At 35.7% G+C, this 20,070-nt stretch overlaps 1 protein-coding gene across 5 annotated transcripts in view; it reads right to left on the minus strand.

The window, feature by feature from the left end:
- The window catches only part of Setd3 (SET domain containing 3), a 397,353-nt gene that overhangs the window by 93,423 nt on the left and 283,860 nt on the right, over nucleotides 1-20,070 (minus strand). For all 5 annotated transcript variants that reach the window (XM_090370760.1, XM_090370761.1, XM_090370757.1 and 2 more), the window contains exon 12: nucleotides 11,169-11,268. In XM_090370760.1, coding sequence (XP_090226886.1) covers nucleotides 11,169-11,268 — 100 coding nt within the window. The remainder of the gene's footprint in view (nucleotides 1-11,168; nucleotides 11,269-20,070) is intronic.

A 20,070-nucleotide genomic window follows, 5' to 3' on the forward strand; every position in this document is an offset into this window, starting at 1 on the left:
ACCAAGTGATCCAAAATTGATGCACTCAGCATTGGAAAAATATCACATTCAAATAAGTATAGGGCACTTTTCTGTTAGAACGATGGGCTGTGCAACTATCAGAGAAATAGCAAACCAACAAATGCAAGTAGAGTTTCAAAGTGAGATTATGCTGAACAAAAAATACAGTGGTTAAGTGGCTGTTATAACAAATACCACTCCATATCATGATTCCTGGTATTTGATTTCTGTGCCTTTTGTTGATTACAGGCAAAAACACTCACTAATTGCTTTGATTGAGTCTTTTTGGGAGGGAATGAAGTTCAACAGCAGCAAGTCCCCCACTATCTGGTATTCTTCGGTTGCAATTAATAATCCCATCTTACACTGACAACTCTAAGAGCCTTATATATTCTAACTACTTTTTGCTTCCAACTTGTAGCCTCTTTAATATTTAGGTGTTTAATACATATTTAAATGCTTAAAGAGACAAATCATTAATAATCTAAATCAGTGCTGCTCGAAGTGTGGTCCCCGGACCGGAGCTGGTACCCCGCCGATTCATCTATTAATGGTCTGCAAGATTTGTATTTTACAAAAGTACCGGTCCACAACGGATTGGAAATAAAAGAAACTGGTCCTTCACCACAGATAGTTTGAGAAGCACTGATCTAAATGATATTAAAATTGGGGGTGTCAAACTCACATGTGCTCATGAGTCACCCAAACAATTCTTGGGAAGCTAGCACGCTACAGTACAAATGGTTCTCGCAGGGGGAGAGAATGTTTGTGGGCTGTAACAGTGCCCATGGTTGCATTACTGAGAGAAATATAATTTTCACACATTTCTCCTTGCATAATGTCATAACCATCAACATTTATGAATATTAGTATAAGTTTTAAATGTTATTTAAATTAATATTAATGAATGTCCTTTAAGTGTTAAATCCATTTGACATTAATGATAGCCATTTACTATAGTTTCCATATGATTTTGATACTGTTAACCTGTGAGAACCTGAGAGCTGCCCAACAAAAGTCAGAACTGCCTACAAGGCTCCAAGTTTGACAGAAAAAAAAAAAAAAAAAAACTGATGGTCCTTTGTTCAGTGACTATCAAGTGTAATCACCATTTAGTCAATGAACAGACCCATCAGTTTTTTTCATTTTTTTTCCAAGTATAACTAAACAAACTGATTATACTCTTAACGGCCCCGGGTGCCAAGCGTTTCCGTGGCCAAGCGATTCTTGCGTGTTTATAAAGCGTTTTTCCTCCAAGTGACAGAGTTTTTCTCTTAGAATTAAAATTTTCTGTTAAGTAGCTCTACTTACTTAAAAACACTAAGAAGAGAGCCCAGAAGAAGGCAAGTACCTTTTTCTTTAATTTAGCTAGCCGTATTAACTTACTAACTCTACGCTTGGCCACCAAGCGGCACTGCTCCTGCCTCCCCGTGGCGGGGCCGGTAACCTGGGTGGTAAAGGCAAACCCCCAGGGCAAAAAGGAGCGATCATGGATAAAAATCCATTATCCAAACTTAGAGCCTTTGAGCTTAAGAGCGGAAGATTCTAACACTGACCATGACTCAAGTCAACCTAAAAGACTGCGAAGAGAAGCAGAATGTCATGACGACTGCCCAAACTTCCTGATGATTCATTCCTTATCTGCCCAACCTGTGGGTAAGTTGTCACCATTCTTAATTCAGAAAACCTTGGAGTCAATTGCTGGATCACCAAAAATGGTTAAAAGACTGCAATCCAGAGACCTTCTGATAGAAACAGCCACCTCAAAACATTCTGAGCGGCTGTTAAAAACAATAACATTTGGTGGGTTGACAGTAGAAATTACTCCACACAAAACACTAAATTCATCAAAAGGTGTCATCAGCAAGTGGGACCTAATTACAGTCTCCGAAGAAGAACTACTCCAAGAACTCAGCAGTCAGAAAGTAGTAAATGTAAAACGGATCATAACGAAAAAAGATGGAAATCTTACTCCAACAAGATCCATCATTCTGACATTTAACACTCCAGACTTACCATCCTCTATTAAAGCTGATTATTTAAACTGCCGGATTCGACCATACATCCCGAATCCTGTTCGTTGCTTTAAATGTCAGAAATACGGCCATTCCCAGCAGGCTTGTCGCGGGGAAGCCATATGTCCCATCTGTGGCTCTAAAGATCACACCCAAGCGGATTGTTCAGTCAAAACTCCTGTTTGTCCAAACTGCAAAGGAAGCCATCCAGCCTTTTCCAAAACTTGTGAGCTATGGATCACAGGAAAGAAAATTCAAAAATACAAAATTGAAAATAAAGTCACATTTCCTGAGACACGTAGACAAGTTATGTCGACCATGCCTAGTGGTCGTTCTTATGCAGCTCGAACTAGAAACTTTGTTTCTACTGCAGCTCAAACGGATGTATCAGTTCCGCCTCTAGCAAATTGGCTTAAATTTACACTTTCAACCTCTAAAAAAGATAATCCTCATAATCCTCCAAAAAAAACTAGCGAAGCCACAAATACTCCAATCAGTATCCCTACTCATACCCCATTGGTCTCAATTGAAAAAGAACAACTAAAATCTCACTCAGCCCCAAAAAAAATGGAAGCACCTACCAATAATATGGATGTAGATGAGCTAAGTAATGAGGAGCCCATTCTAGAACTCCATGCAGATGACACCATGGATATTGGAAGCCCCACATTCCCAAAAAAAGACCGGAAAAAATGTCCCACGAACAAAAAACAGTCAGACGAATCATCCTCAGCTAAATCTAAATAATGTATAACATCATACAATGGAATTGCAGAGGACTAAATAGTCATTCTGATGACTTAAGGGATTTACTAGCTCAATTTAATCCCATAGGTGTATGCCTACAGGAAACTTTCTTGTCACCCCAAATTTCACCAAAATTCTCAAATTATGCGATATACAGACGGGATAGAAGTTCAAACTCTCCTGCCCATGGCGGAGTAGCTATTCTTGTTAACTCTGACATTCCATCCAGGCCGATCCAATTGAGAACCACTCTAGAAGTTGTCACAGCTCGTATTGCAGTTGGTATTTCAGTTACCATTGTTTCCATCTATATTTCACCATCTCTACCACTTCCGCATTCAGAACTTGACAGCCTGATTTCACAACTCCCAACTCCAATTTGTCTCTTTGGTGACTTTAATGGACATCATCCTTTGTGGGGGTCTGCTACAATGGATAGAAGAGGAAAATTGATGGAGGAATTCATGAATAATAATGATCTTAATTTATTAAATTCTGGATCTCCTACTTACATACACCTAGCAACAGGATCTGTTTCTGCAATAGACTTGTCAATTTGTGCACCATCTAGCTTTCCAATCATGACATGGTCAGTATTAACCGATCCCTTTAACAGTGATCACTTTCCAATTATTTGCTCACTACAAACAAGAGTAACTCCGAATCCTGTTCAACGATCCAACTGGCAGTTTAAAAAGACAAACTGGGAAGGCTATTCTGCCCAAATACTCTTAGACAGATGTTATGTTCAAAGACAACATATTGATGAAGTAAATACTTATATAACCAATCAGATTCTCACTGCAGCTAATGCTTCCATTCCAAAATCCACACCTTATCACAAACACAGAAATAACTGGTGGAATACAGATCGGTTAATTGCCAAACGGGAAAAAAACCGTACTTGGAATAATTTCCGCAAGTATCCTACCACTAGTAACCTAATTTCTTATAAAAGACTCAAAGCGAAAGCTAGACAAGTTAGGCGGAAAGCGAAACAGGATTCATGGATTGCTTTTGCCTCGACCATTACCAAAGACATGGATACACGGGTCATCTGGAAAAGAATACAGGCATTAAATGGCAAATTTCCTCGGCTGCCCTCTCCGATATTTCATTGGAGAGAGAAAGACATTTCTACTCCTGAAGTAATTGCAAATGCATTAGCAGAATCATTTGCAAAAATCTCAGCTTCTGCCACCTATGCATCCACCTTTCAGAACATCATAAAATCGGAACGGCATAAAATCAACTTCTTCACGTGCCGCTCACTGTCGTACAACCAACCATTTACATTAATAGAACTTCAAGAATCATTAAACAAATCTTCGAATAGCGCTGCAGGTCCAGATGGAGTTCATTACATTATGCTAAAGCATTTACTTGATGAAGACTTGAGAACTCTATTAATTTTTTATAATCAGATCTTCACTGAAAATGCCTATCCTTCTTCATGGCGCCATTCGTTCGTTATCGCCTTACCAAAACCAGGAAAAGATAATTCCTGTGTTGAAAATTACAGGCCAATATCTCTTACGAGCTGCATGGGAAAAATTTCCGAAAGGATGGTTCATACTAGACTCACCTACATCCTGGAGTCAGAGAATCTCCTTCCCGAACAACAATATGGCTTTCGGAAAAATAGATCAACACTGGACGTGCTTATCAAAGCCGAATCTCATATCCGCAATGCCTTTGTCATGAAACAACATCTAGTCATGGTCAATTTAGATCTTGAAAAGGTATCTGATACAACATGGTGCCATGGTATTATTAGGGACCTTTACCATCTCGGGCTTCGGGGCCATTTGCCGGAAATAATTCAAAATTTCCTGCAATTGCGCTCTTTTCAAGTCCGATACAAAAACATCCTCTCTACATCTCACATTCAGGAAGAGGGAGTCCCGCAGGAATCAATACTCAGTCCAACACTATTTTCAATCCGAGTTAGCAGCATGACATGAGATATTCCAAAAACTGTTCAAACTTATATGTATGCAGATGACCTTACCATTTCCTGTCAATCTCAAAGTATGAATACCATTGAACGGCAGCTACAACTTGCCATAACCAAAATAGAATCCTGGACTTCACTGAACGGTTACAGACTGTCAGAAAAGAAATGCACTGTCACTCACTTTTGCAAGAAGCGAACTCTCCATCCCGAACCTGAACTGCAAATAAACAATACTCCAATTCCACTTGTTAATACCGTTAAATTTCTTGGACTACTATTAGACCGCAAACTAAATTTCTAAGCTCACATCACTTATTTGAGAACTACTTGTTTAAAGCATTTGAATATACTTCCAACTTACGCAACTTACAGTCCGTCATTTCCTGGTTGATTGTCCCTTACATTCAACAATCCAATCAAACACTTTTCAGTCACTCTCTACATTGAATATATCACCTGATTTATCTCGCATCTTAGGAAATGAAGCAAATATTGAAGAACTTTTATTATATCTAAAACATATTGGTTTGTAATATGTTTTAGATATAATAAATCTCTCTAACAATACGCTTTTTGTCAATTAACGATGAAGAGACACAATTTGGCCGTAGTAGCCCTTATGTTGTTAAACCGAACAACAACAACAATATACTCTTAACACATCTATGTTTATAAGAAATTATTAAAAAAAACCAAGAAAAAACCACCTCATCTGTCCATCCTCTTTATTAATTTATCTAATTCTTCCTTATTTAAAGTTTTATAGTTTTATAAGTTTTAAAGTTTTATAGTTTTAAAGTTTATTTAAAACTATTCACCACCATACTAAAGTGGAAGTTTGCTCTAACAATTAATCACACAAATGGTACTCCATATCAAGATATCTGATTTCCTTAAATGGTTAACCACTGCTCGAATTCTCATTATCAAACCAACTCCTCAATTGAACAGACAACTGTCAGTGTGGTTTTTTTTTTCCAGATAAAAACTCATTATATTCTTAATCTGTTAAAGAAATTACTCTGCTTCATTAAACTTCCTCACTTGAGTTTTATGGTATCTGTCTATCTATCTATCTATCTATGCCCTGTGCCCATTTATTTTTTAACAAAAGGCAATGGGACAGAGAGCAGCATATTCACAGCCAGTAAACAAAAATGCAATTTATGAATTTTTATTTACAAAAATTGGCCACTTATAACATCATAGAAAGAAAATGCAAAAAAAAGTAGTGCCAAGAAAGAATGATTTATATTTAGGAGCTGAAAAATTTTCAAATTCACTGACTTTTCAGCTCTTTAGAAGAGTTATTATTCCTTTTAGGAATATCTGAAATATTCCTTTTAGAAGGCAAAATTAGTGACTTGATATTTTACTTCAATTTAAGCAATCTGTCTTTTTAAATAGTTAAAAACAAGTTGAGGGACCCCTCCCTCAAAGATTTTCCCTGGACCCTCGTAATTACCCACCCATTTCACTAACTTTTTATTCAGTGAAGCAAGTTATTTGTATATAAGTGTTCACTTATTGTTAAAAAAAAATTATTTTATTTAATTAGCAGTCACTTAACATACAAATGGTAAGGCCCAACTTCTTCATGAGTGAGGTGAGGGAGAATACATGTACCATGCAGAAAATCTATTATGCAATTCATAAAATTGTTTCTTTAAAATTCAAATATGTTTCAATTATGAGACACGAATGTATTAAACTGCAGTAGTGTGAATATGCATGTGTCCGTTTGTCAGTATCTGGATAAGCTATAATAATATTAATTTCCTACCGCAGTGCTTCCCAAACTGGGGTCTGTAGCCTCCTGGGGATCTGAGACCAGTTCCAGAGGGTCCACAAAGCAACCCTCTAGAACTGGTCAAATTATTCGTTCTATGAATAGCAAATTGATGGTAATTATTATACAAAGGGTACTAGGAAAGTTTTGTAATACAGCTTTGTTTATTTAATTTTTTCAAAGTAATTTCCTCTACATTCAATACACCTCTCCATCCTCCGAAACCAATCTTTAAACCAGTTCTGCCAAGTTTCACTAGGGAGTAAAGCACACTCGTTGTCCCAAGCCCGTAGAAGGTCCTCATCACTGGAAAACCGCCTCCCTTTTAGCTTCATTTTCACATGCGGGAACGGTGCAAAGTCGCAGGGAGCAAGGTCTGGACTGTAGGGAGGGTGCTCGAGAAGTTTCAGTCCTGTCGTGGTCAAATATTCGGTGCAGGCTTTGGCGCGGTGAACTGCAGCATTATCGTGATGGAGGTACCAGGTGTCCATTCTTGACTTTGGCCGCAGGTTCTTCATAGATCCAATGACTTTAGGCAGGCATTGTTCAGTATACCACTTAGCTGTGACTGTCTTCTGCGTGTCCAAAACGACACGTTCCACAATTCCACTTGATTTGAAAAATACAGCTATCATTTTCTTCTTTACAGATCGGGATTTTCTGACAATTACGGGTGTGTCGTCATCATCAAAGACCCAAACTTTGTTTTGAGCCTTGGTCAGCAGATCGTAATAGTACAGCCAAGTCTCGTCACCTGTCACGATGTTGTTCACATACCGATATTGTCCCTTATCAAACTTTTTTAACATCTCCCGGCACCAAGTCACACGTCGTGTCATCTGCTCTTCAGTCAGTTGATGCGGCACCCAGAGAGAACAAAGTTTCTTCACGTGCAAATGATCTTGCAGAATCGAACGAATTGCTGGTGCATTTAGGCCCAAAGTATCCTCTATCTGTTGGTAGGTCACTCGCCTGTTTTCGTCAAGCATTTTCCTCACAGCAGTAACGTTTTCCTCCGTAACTGACGTTCGTGGCCTTCCCGGCCTCTCAGAATCCTCCAGAGTGAAATTTCCCCTTTGGAATTCTCTATACCACCTGAATATCGTTGTACGATGTGGACAATCATCATCTAGTGCAAGAGTCATTTCTTCTAAGCACTGGTCTATGGTTAAACCACGCACAAAATTATACCGCAAAACTGTCCTTATCTCATTTCGTGACCACGATGCCATCGCAAGCACTTTACACTCTCACTACTAATGAATAACTGAGCCCATCGACTTGGCGCGGCGGCTACTATGCACGTATGAACATGTCTCAACATGCAGCAACAAGCAGCTTCCTGTGATTCATTGTTGCATCATATTGCAAAACTTTCCTAGTACCCTTTGTATGTTTATATAAAAATAAGAATAAAATTGACTTGTTTAAACATAAAACTTTGAATTTTCTTTCCAGAAAACCCAATGTTCATACATATATATATATATATATATATAGAGGACCACAAACTTTGATTTTTTTTAAGGGTCCGTAGATCATAGTAGTTTTGGAACCACTGTCCTAACACATAGGTATAACTTTAAATAGTACAGAAGTAACAGAAATTAAATTATATGTATTTCCAATCTTTTTAAAATTTCTGTATTGTCATAATTAATGGAGTCTGAACCTGACTTGCATAATTAAACCTAACTTAGCATTAGCAAGGGCACATGATGCAAGAAAGCAAGCTTATATAGAATTAAAAAATATATAAAATAAATAACACACAGATCCTTTTCATTTCGCCCATCCACTCGCTCCAAATGTTTGTCCAGTTCTGCCTTGAATCTGTTTAAGCTATCAACTTCCACGACAGATGGAAGTTTGTTCCAGCAATCAACCACCCGCTGGCTAAAGGCAAACTTCCACACATCTCTCATACAACTGTCTTTCCTCAATTTGAATTTGTGCCCTCAGGCGATATTCTAAGCAAGAGGAAGAATCCCATCAGCATTGAGCATGCTCAAACCATTCAAGGCTTTATATGCCTCAATCAGACCACCTTGCAGGTGCCTAGTCCCAAGACACTGCATGCAAAACTTAAGCTTTCTTCGTAAGAGCAACTCTTTGTTCCATTTACTAATCTTGTTGCCCTTCTCTGTACTCGTTCCAACAGCACTACATTCTCCTTAAAATGAGGCATCCAGACCTATATACAGTAACTTACATACAATAACTTGCATGAAAACAAGTATGGAAATTCTTAAAATGTGTTCTTTTCACATAACAGTTTCTTACAGCATAAAGGTGATCTGCATTAAAAAAAAAAATGTCCAATTTCCAAAAGCTAGCTTGCCAACTTTATGATTTATGTATAACTCCATTCCTGCCATATCCAGTACCTTATAAATATAAGGTACTGGACATGGCAGGGATGGAGTCATACATAAATCACAGCATGAATTTGTAAAGGGGAGATCTTGTCTGATCAATCTGATAAATGGGCATTACTTTTCTTGGACTCACTATCAGAGATGTGCTCCTCGCCATTTTCAGTATTTAACAATATTGGTGAAAACATATCAAACTTTTTTGTCTAAGTTTGCAAATATAGAGGTTGATACAGAGGTTGGCAGGATGGTTAATGGCAGTAATAAGAGTATGCTACTGCAACAATAATTAGAAAAGTTAGGCAAATGGGCTTAGAAGTGGCAATTGAAGTATAACATTGACAAATGTAAGGTACTGGACATGGGTAAGCAGTAATCCCAGAATAACATACCAGCTGTGTGGTACACACACACACACACACACACACACACACACACACACACACACACACACACACACACACACACACACAGTTTAGTGGAAAATGAGATAGAAGTGGGGGTACCATGCAGTCAGACATGAAGTTCTCTGAGTAGTGTACATAGGATGCCAGGACAGCTCATGGTGTTTTGTTAATAACATATAGGAATTTTCCAGCAGGGATAAGGTGATTATCTCATTGTATAAAGCAATGGTCAGGCAACATTTTGGGTGCTGTATGCTTGTCTAGAAGCCTCGTTTTAAGAAGGACGATGTGGATCTCTTTGACAGATGCAGACAAGAGCAACAAGATTAGTCAAGAATACAAAAGGCTACTTTTGCAAAAAAAAAAAAAAACCACCCTTCAGTTCTGCATACTACAGCATTTGGAAGTGATGTAACCAGCAAGAGACCTGATTTGAAGTGAAGGCTTTATTTTGAACGAGCAAACTATATGACGATGACATCTTTACTGTACTTGATAATACACATCAGGGTATATAATAGTATTAGTTGGAAAATTAAATGCACTAGGCATAATCCTTATGGGTTTTGATAATTAACTATATAATATCGGTGTAAATACACCATAGTTAACCCATAGATTTGAGCTACGATTGTAGCGTAGAAGGCATCGTTTTAATTGTATCTCATAATGTGGTTGCCTTCACAACAAGATAGCTACTATTGAATTACTTCAAATAAATAACGCTTCTCTAGTAGAGAAGGCTACTGTTATTTATTTTCAGCAGTACCACCACCCAGACGATCGTTTCGAAGCTGTTTGGCTTCGTCATCAGTGGGCGGGCAGGTACCCAGGTAATACAACAAGCCATCTCAGTTGCGAAGTTACTTCTGGGTGGTGGTACCGCTGAAAATAAATAACAGTAGCCTTCTCTACTAGAGAAGCGTTATTTATTTGAAGTAATTCAATAGTAGCTATCTTGTTGTGAAGGCAACCACATTATGAGATACAATTAAAACGATGCCTTCTACGCTACAATCGTAGCTCAAATCTATGGGTTAACTATGGTGTATTTACACCGATATTATATAGTTAATTATCAAAACCCATAAGGATTATGCCTAGTGCATTTAATTTTCCAAATACATTACCACCACACCCTTTTGGCATCTCTCATAATGTAGATATAACTTCACAACTGAGATGGCTTGTTGTATTACCTGGGTACCTGCCTGCCCACTGATGACGAAGCCAAACAGCTTCGAAACGATCGTCTGGGTGGTGGTACCGCTGAAAATAAATAACAGTAGCCTTCTCTACTAGAGAAGCATTATTTATTTGAAGTAATTCAATAGTAGCTATCTTGTTGTGAAGGCAACCACATTATGAGATACAATTAAAACGATGCCTTCTACGCTACAATCGTAGCTCAAATCTATGGGTTAACTATGGTGTATTTACACCGATATTATATAGATAATGGTATTATATACTACTAATAGTATTAGTAGTGGCACCTGCCACTACTAATACTATTACAGAAATCATCAGCTTATAGCACAAGGACTGTTATTTGGTGATGTTGAACAATAACTAGAAAACAAGCCCTAATATGGTTGCTTCTCTAGAAGCAACCACATTAGGGTTGCTTCTGTTTCAGTTCTGTCACCAGAATATTTATTTTAGGAAAGTGATTTCCTAAAAGGAAAAAAAAATTTTTTTCGTTTATTGCAAAAACCGCTGTTCAGAGCAGAGATGAATGGAAAAATAAGTTGATTTTAGATAATGCTACAACTAATGCTAAACTAGAGAGAGAGAGAGATAAAAAATTAATACTCAAAATTACATTTTGTTAATAGCTATCCACTATAAAATCAAAATAATGATGATAATAATTACCAAGTTTTAAAGTCAGACAGTCATTTTCATTTTCTGGATAAACAAATCCACTGTTGATAAAAAGTTCAGCATTACTTCTTTTTCCATAAAATATATGAATCTAAGTTTTGAGAAGAAAGAAACAGATTTTAAATATAATGTTAAAATATTTTTTAAATGATTGATGAAACATTAAATGTAATTAAAAGAATTACTTGCTGGCATCATATTAGATGTGGGAATTAGATTATTAACTATAAACTTCTAATCAGTAAACTTTTGCTGAGAGTAAAATACCATCCAAAAATTAATATTTTAAGCCACTTTTACTTTCTGCAAAACACTAACAGGAAAAATATCTATAAAGTATAGATCTTTTTCCTGTATACTTAAGACATTAAGTATGTATAGATATATTATGCTGTTTACTCTTAGTTGCAAAGTGATAGAATAAATATGAAAAATAATATTCCTCCATATGCATAACACATGAATTTCTTTTTAAACATGAAATGAATGGACATGAAGCCACATGTCAGATGCTGCTGGTGGTTAGAACTATGAATTTCTATATACATTTAATAGATTGTATATGTGTAAAAGAATACAGATATTTATTATTCATTACTTATACTTATTTATTATTTTTATTTGAACTCTGAATAAATTATTATACACCATTTCTTGTAGCCTATTCTCCTAATACCATTTAGTACATGGCACATACTACATGGTTTAATTGTAAGATATGTAAGAGCTGGGCATGATTCAAATACATTTTTATTCAAATAAAAATTATTCCTTATTAAAAAAAAAATGTTCTTGTTTATACTCCGGCACCACCACCAAGTCAGTAGAGTTTACAATAAATCCATCAATACAAATGCTAATTGTATTTAGTAGTCATAGGCTTGAACCCCAGTCCACTCAAAGAATGTGTGCTACTGCACTCGCACTCCTGAACACTCAGCTACATCAAACCTTTATTATTCATTATATTTATTTGAACTTCAAATAAATTATTATACACCATTTCTTGTAGCCTATTCTCCTAATACTATTTAGTACATGGCACATACTACATGGTTTAACTGAAGTCTTCAGTTAAATGTTTATTCTTATAGTGAAGAATATTGTTTTCTTTCTTCGTTGACTACTTGTTTTGTGATAAAGCTCAGGAATTACTAACATTGAAAAATATCCAGAAACAAAAAAATACATATGTTTTTATTAAGTACAATATATCACTATCTTCTTCTACTGTTGGAAGACTTTTCTCCTTTGCTTCCATGACCCACAGCCTAAATCACATAAACTTACTGACAATTTTTGAGAAAGGGGTTATGCTAAAGGCAAATTTACAGAGGATGGTTTTTTTTTTTAGGAGCATTAGCAACTAAGGCCATATTGCTCAGGGGATATGTGGTGGTCATTCCCTGACCTTTCCGCATCCTCCGTATTTGGTGGTCACGGGCTCGAACCCCGGTCTAATCAAGAAGCGTGTGCTACGCACTGCTGCTCCTGCCCACCTGGCTACGGAGGCGCCACAGAGGATGGATTATATGCATCAACATATTAGTGTTATTTATGTACTAAAAAAAATGAGGATAGATTTAGTCAAGAAAGTTGACCATCAAAACTATAAACAAACGATTGGGACACACACACACACATACACACACACACACACACACACACACACACACACACACACACACACACACACACACACACACACACACACACACACACACACACACACACCATTTCCTTCAAGTTGTAACTGGAAAATTCATGCCCAGTAAAACAATTATTTTGAATAAGACTACAAATAAAACTATATCTGTAAGTTATGAATAAAAAAACCATTTTTTACTCTTGCTCATTATTTTGAATAAATCTTGCCCAACAATGATGTGAGAAAATGCAAAATGATTATATAAACAAAACTATTTTCTGAGTAACTGTTCCACATGTTAGAGATTGTAAATAGGCAAACTCTCATATTTGGGCTGTAGTCCACTAGACAAATACCTAATCATGAAAGAGATGGTCCAAAGTTGTGTGGATTGCAATCACAATCATGAACGGCAATAAGACAGGGGCTCACATCTGGTGAGCATGGGCTTGGCACATCCAGGGTCCTGAGCTGGATATCATCATTCTTCTCTCTCTCTCTCTCTCTCTCTCTCTCTCTCAGGATAACTTGGGAATTTTTTTTGGCTGGTGCAGCATAAGCTTCAGGCTTCCTTGCACCATATGGCTAATAATAATAAGACTGTTTTTCTTGAGATCGAAAACAAACAGTACTATGTATATGAAAGAAAATTACACTTTTCCATAGCTTCAGACATACATTTTCCAGCAATATCATGCACCATCCCACTTTGAACATTTTGGTTGAAGTTATTAAATGACCAGTTTCTGAATAAATGAATGGACAGAGAACTGATTTCTGGTCCATCAATTCCTATTTAAGTTTTTGGAAACCCTAATCCTATATCTGCAAGCATACTTCACTGTATACAAAAACTTTGGGTTTTTTAACAAGATATATTTATTTTATTACAATTTTTACTCTTACATTAAGTTTTTCATGTTGCCTACTGTTGAATAAATATTATCATCAATCATTATTAAAAAAATAAACACACAAACATGATCATGTCTTCAGAACTATGATGGAAGAGAGAACACTATAATAAGAAAAATACAAAAAAAAAGTCAGAGTTGTACTTGGCAAACTACGATTCAGCTACCTCAGTTCCAAGATATCCCCTTATGTTCAAAATAACATAGTGTAAAAAAATAAATAAATAAAATATTTACCTGCAGCAGTGCAAATGCACAACTCCCCACCCAAGAGGCAGGCAACCTACTCATTGAAGCATTTATTTTTTTCATTATACTACATTCATTATAAATAAATAAATACAATTAAATAAAGAGAAGAAACTGAATTTGGTTTAGATCTATCATTTGGCTGGGCTGATGTTTAAATTTACATTTTGCTTATTTACCCTACAGAAGGAGCAGCATTATATATTTCATTATTTCAGTTCATTTGTTCTGTGTTTGGATAGTACCGAGATATCTGTTGACATTTTGCTGCATAGCATCCAATGACTGAAATATGATCCTTTTCAGAGGTTCCACTTGAAGAGTACTTCTGAGTTCCCTGTCCTTAATTAATTGTATTTGTTTATTGTAACAGTGGAATTCATGCTTTGGTAGATGTGCACCTCCTTGGGTGGGGGATTTATGCATTCACACTGCTCAAGGTGAGTACAGCTTCTGTTTTTGTTTATTTTTATTTTGAACATTGGAATATTATGATACTAAAGTAGCAGATTGCACCTTACCAAGTACAACCCTGATTGTACCATTAATCTGTAATTAAGGGCATTATTTAAATAAGATTGTAAAATCTGTGTGCATTCTTATCTAAAACTTAAACTTCTTCATTAAGTAATGTACTTTTAGTCAAATTTTTTAAAAACCTTTCTAACCAAGCAGTGCAACAAACACAACATTATGATTAAGATGACTGCTGTTCTCCTCTCCTGGAATAAAATACTAAGTTAGTAAAAAGAGAGCAGCAATTCTGGCAGAAAACAGTTAAAAAACAGGTTCTGAGAACAACTGCACCCTCGAATCAAAAAACAAAAATTAAAGCATTTTTAATGAACAGAGTTTGTTCTAATGGCTGTAGGGCTTCCCAGCAGACAAGTCTGAAACGGCAGGTTTCAAAATAATGTATTGTAATAACACTGACAAAAGCATTACTAACAAAAAAGGCACTGAATGAAACACATTTTCAAATTCAGAAAAAGATTCATTGGTTGACTTTGACATGTTAATTTAAAAATTTGGGCTTTTACAATATGAAAATGCTAACTTCAGTTTCATTGGTCCAATACTTTCTTATGAGATTAAAAAGCTAATTTAACAGTGACTACCAGAATCACATTTATAATCAAATAAACATCTAATATCTGGAGTGAACAACTAGCTTTGGACATTTAAGAGTTTTAACTCTATTGCATAATTTTCATTATATATTTCAAATGAAGCAATGTTATATCTTAAAACGCTTTAGCTAGTGTATGCCTAAGTCACACCATCTATTATATATGAATCCTTCATATCATGGAAATGTTTAGAACATATGCAGTAAATGACTTAAAACTGGGCACGTTAATGTATTTATTATCTTCACAGTATAGTGGATAGAAGAAAAAATAATATAAAATTTTTTCATTATTATTTTGAATAATTTTTCTTCTAAATTAGCATGTTGTTGTTCGAGGTTTTACAGCGCAACGGCAGCTAAAGGCCATTATATGCCAAACAATGGTAGAGTTACCAGGTGTCATTAAAAGTGAGATGTGTAATCCATGGGATTTAAACACTATATTCTGTTGTAGCATTTTTAGAAAAGTGAAAACTGCATCAATGTCAGACCTGTTATCTAAAATTTGTTGTAAAGTAGGTGTGATTTGGGCTGCATAGCTGATAAGTAAGTGGTTTGCCATACTCCATTATAGAGAGGGCAGTCAACTGTGATATGCTGGACTGTTACTTGAGCATGGCAGTTCAGACAGAAAGGCGGATCTTTCTAAATTAGCATTAAACTAGGACATTTAAAAGATTGGAAACCTAAAATTATCGGAACTTATCACTCAACTGCTTACATGTTAATGGATGAGATTAATTAAAAACGTGTGTTGTGGATATTAAAAACTGGTTAAAATTAAACTGCACAGAGGAAAGTGGACCTTTCTCAGTGCTTGTCACATGGGTTTCGCTGTATGAAATCACTGTTGAACCAAGAATCCGAATGGGGAACTTCTGAAATATCATCAACTGGTTCATGAAGGTAAGGAAGGAAGGAGAGTATTTACATAATTAAATTGTTGCTGTGGTACAATTCAATCACATGCACTGGAAATTTCATGTTATTGAAATTCCATGCTGCCAAAAATATTGTGAGGAGTTTGGCATTAAGAACTAAACACTGCCTGTTTTATTTGAACCATTTTATGGAAGTGCTTCAAAAGTGGTTAATTTATAATTGGAAGGTAATTTAATTAGTGTTATTGCTAAATCAATTTTTGGTTGAGGATGATGAGTGGATATGGATGTATTGGCTGAATTCAGTTGTATGGTATTGTGTATGTCAGCTGACCTGTATTAATTTTTAACTGTAGTGCTGCTGATTAATTTTTTAACTGTAGTGCTGCTTAATTCAATGTCATCCTTGTTGACTTTGAATTAAGAAGAAAATACTAGTGAGGTCGGTGCTGAAAAATTAATTTTTGCATTGTCTAGCTAATTGACTACGATACAGGAGGATTATTTTTGTGTTTGAAACAATTTTTTTTTTTTTTTTTTTTTTTATTGATAGGTGATTTTGTAATTTATTTCTTGTTTCATGTATGGTATTTTGAATGAGACTATGTGAGTATTTCCTTTTTAAGAAAGCATTAGTTACATATTGCAATTCTGTCTGTAAGTCACTCTCATAATGACAGTATTTTATTGCACTGTAGATTTGTGTAAATAAAATGGATTTTTAATCCTGGTTTAATATACATTGAATCGGGATTAAAAATCACAATAGATAATTAAACATATGTAGTGCAAAAATATTTTTAAAAGTTTAAGAATAAAAACTTTTTCAATATATGCTTTGTTTTAAAAATTCAGAGAATTTTAAAAAAAAAATTGTAGGAAAATTGAGTTCAATATAGTTCATTGAAATATTGAGTTCATACAGTTCACTGTTTTAGGCTCATTATTCAGTTCTTTTCTACATGAAGGAAATTATCAAGAAGACCATATAGTGAGAAGCAATGCTATTTATTAAAAGATGACTGTTGAAAATTACTTCTATTTTGGAATTTGAAGACAAATTGTTGGAACAAACTTCCATATGGTATTGTGGAACTGGATAGTCTAAATTTAAGGAAGCATTAGACAAATCATTAGAGTGGGATGAACAGATGAGGTGGTAGTTTTTTTGTTTTTTTTTTTCTGGGTTAATTTATAAACTTGCATTGTTTACCATTAGTAATACTAAATATTGTATAAAGTTGAATTTGGATATTTTTAGCTGTTTTTAAGCAATTGTGGAGTAAAAATGGGACATGCAGAAAATTCCAGAAAAAGTATTTAATCCATTCCTCTATGAAATATTTAATGATCCCAGTACCCAGTGACCAATAAAATCTATATAGTTTAAAGAATTTACTCAGAGATGCCATGAAGTATATGTTCATCATTTATTCCTTCAGAAATGAATTGATTTGTGTCGTTACATCTCTCAAAACATTTTTGACATTTTAAACATATTCCATTTCTATTATGCAATTACTGTTCAAAACCATCTAATCTTATTTGGGCTATTTCATAAGTAGTATTAAACAAATTTATATTTATCTTTGGCCAGAACAAACAATTCGTGCCAAATTACTGATTACCAATCTTTTGTAAGAGATTTCCAGCTGTCAAATTCCACTTTCCAGCAAAGTAAAGTGGAATTTGACAGCATTTCTCCTTCAACAAATTGCTATTTAGTGGTTAAAACTGGCTCCACTGGCCTCACTCTGATGTAGTATTCTAGTTTTTCCCAAAAATCAGTAATCTCAATGGCCAGGCCAATTAAGGAACAATTTATTCAAAGGTGCATTCAAATTTGGCTTTATAGGATAAGTAAATTCCAGTTTATTAGTTAAGACCAGATATAAATGGCAATGGTTAACTGACTCATATATCTGATTGTAATCAGCTGCAGATGCCCCTTGGATGTGCTACATATAAGAGAAAATAAAACTACTTCAGTATTACGACAATACTAAAAACTAAACAAGTTATACGAATTATTATTCAACTTAATAATAATAATGGTTTACAGTGTATCTGGGGTTTGAGTAAAACTATGTGGCAGTTATTTATGCATGTTTACTGATTACTAAACCGAAGTCCGTTTGTTTCTATCATGTAAAGATTTTTCACAATTCATTAACAAAATATTACCTAGGTATTATATGCAAATGTGTACATAACTATAGTTTCTGCAATGGTTTACAAGTTTTATACCCCTATATTCATAATCAGTATCAAATATTTGCCTCAAATACAACAGACTGCGCATGTTTAACATGTAACTACACACACACACACTGCAAGGTGGCACCCAGGTAGCACTGACCTTGACCCAGGAAAGTAGATGGCCCCCCACCCCGCTCTTCTGGCCCATCTGTGATTCCCAGAATTTTATTTTCTGAGTGGAGTCTGGGAGACGCCTGTGTGTAGTTACGGGTTAAACTTGGCTGAACATGCACTCACTTGTTTGTACAGTCCACTTAACCACAGAGCCTATATAAGTGGAACATCCCTTATGCGGTCACAGTACTCCTGTAAAAACCATCGTGAGCTCTAGTTATGCGTTAGTTTTCTTTTAGTATGGCAACCAGAAAGTGTATAAACAGTCCCGACATATTTTGTTACATATGTGGTTGTTTTGTTCCTGTAAAGCAGAGGCGAAATATTACTGATTTTGTAAAAAAATCATATTATGCATACTTTGGCATAAAACTAGGCGATCAGGATAAATCGTGGGCACCGCATAAAGTATGCTATACATGTGTCGAACATCTTAGAAAATGGAGTCAAGGAAAAAAGGTGTGCTTGCCATTTGCTATTCCTATGGTGTGGTGCAAGCCAGTAAGCCATGCCAAATGTTACTTTTGTGTATGTGACGTTAAAGGTTACAATTCAAAAAATAAAAAGGACATCAAATATCCAGATCTACCGTCAGCCATAAGACCGGTTCCACATGGACCTGATGTGCCTGTAAAACCTCCACCAGAAACTTTGGAGTCCACATCATCTTCCACTGAAGCTACAGAGGTTAGTGAAGAGGAATATTATCAACCAGTAAATATTTTAATGCCACAGCAATTCACGCAAGTCGAACTGAACAATTTAGTAAGGGACTTAGGTCTTCCAAAGTATGCTGCTGAAATTCTGGGATCCAGACTTCAAGCGAAAAACTTACTTGCTCCAGGTACATAATTTTCCTGGTACAGAAATCATGAAAGGGAGTTTATACAGTATTTTTCACAAGAAGGTCCTCTCGTATATTGCAGTGATATGATACCGCTGGTTTAATAAGTGCCTTAGGAACTCCATCATATGTTCCTAGTGAATGGAGACTATTTATAGACTCTTCTAAGACTAGTTTAAAAGGTGTTCTCTTGTATAATGGAGATAAGTACACATCTGTGCCAGTTGCTCATTCAGTCTACTTAAAAGAAACTTATGGCAATCTAAAGCTGCTTCTGAAGAAAATTAAATATCAAGATCACGAATGGCAACTATCTATTTGTGAATGGGATAGCAGAGCTAAAGCTCTGCATTGGACAAAGACACAATGGCCTCTGAGGCACAGTCTTACATGGGGGTCAAAAAATATTGTGCACGAAAGTTTGGTGAAGCCAGATAAAATACTTTTACCTCCACTGCATATCAAGTTAGGCATAATGAAGCAATTTGTTAAAGCATTAAATAAGGATGGCAACTGCTTTAAGTACCTTTGCAGTAAATTTCCTGGTTTATCTGACACAAAACTTAAGGAGGGTATCTTCATTGGTCCCCAAATTAGAAAATTGGTTTTAGATGGTCAGTTTGAAACTACTATGACTGACATTGAAAGGGAAGCCTGGATTGCTTTTAAAAGTATAATGGAAAACTTTCTAGGAAATCATAAGTCACAGGATTGAGAAAATTGTTCAAAATATGCTCGAAAAGCTTCGCAATTTAGGTTGCAAGATGAGCATCAAAATTCACTTTTTGCATGCCCATCTTGATTTTTCCCCGGAAAATCTTGCACAGATGAGCGAAGAACAAGGGAAGAGAT

Source organism: Mastigoproctus giganteus, chromosome 3 (genome assembly GCF_048544385.1).
Source record: "Mastigoproctus giganteus isolate SK-2022 chromosome 3, ASM4854438v1, whole genome shotgun sequence".
Lineage (NCBI taxonomy): Eukaryota > Metazoa > Arthropoda > Arachnida > Uropygi > Thelyphonidae > Mastigoproctus > Mastigoproctus giganteus.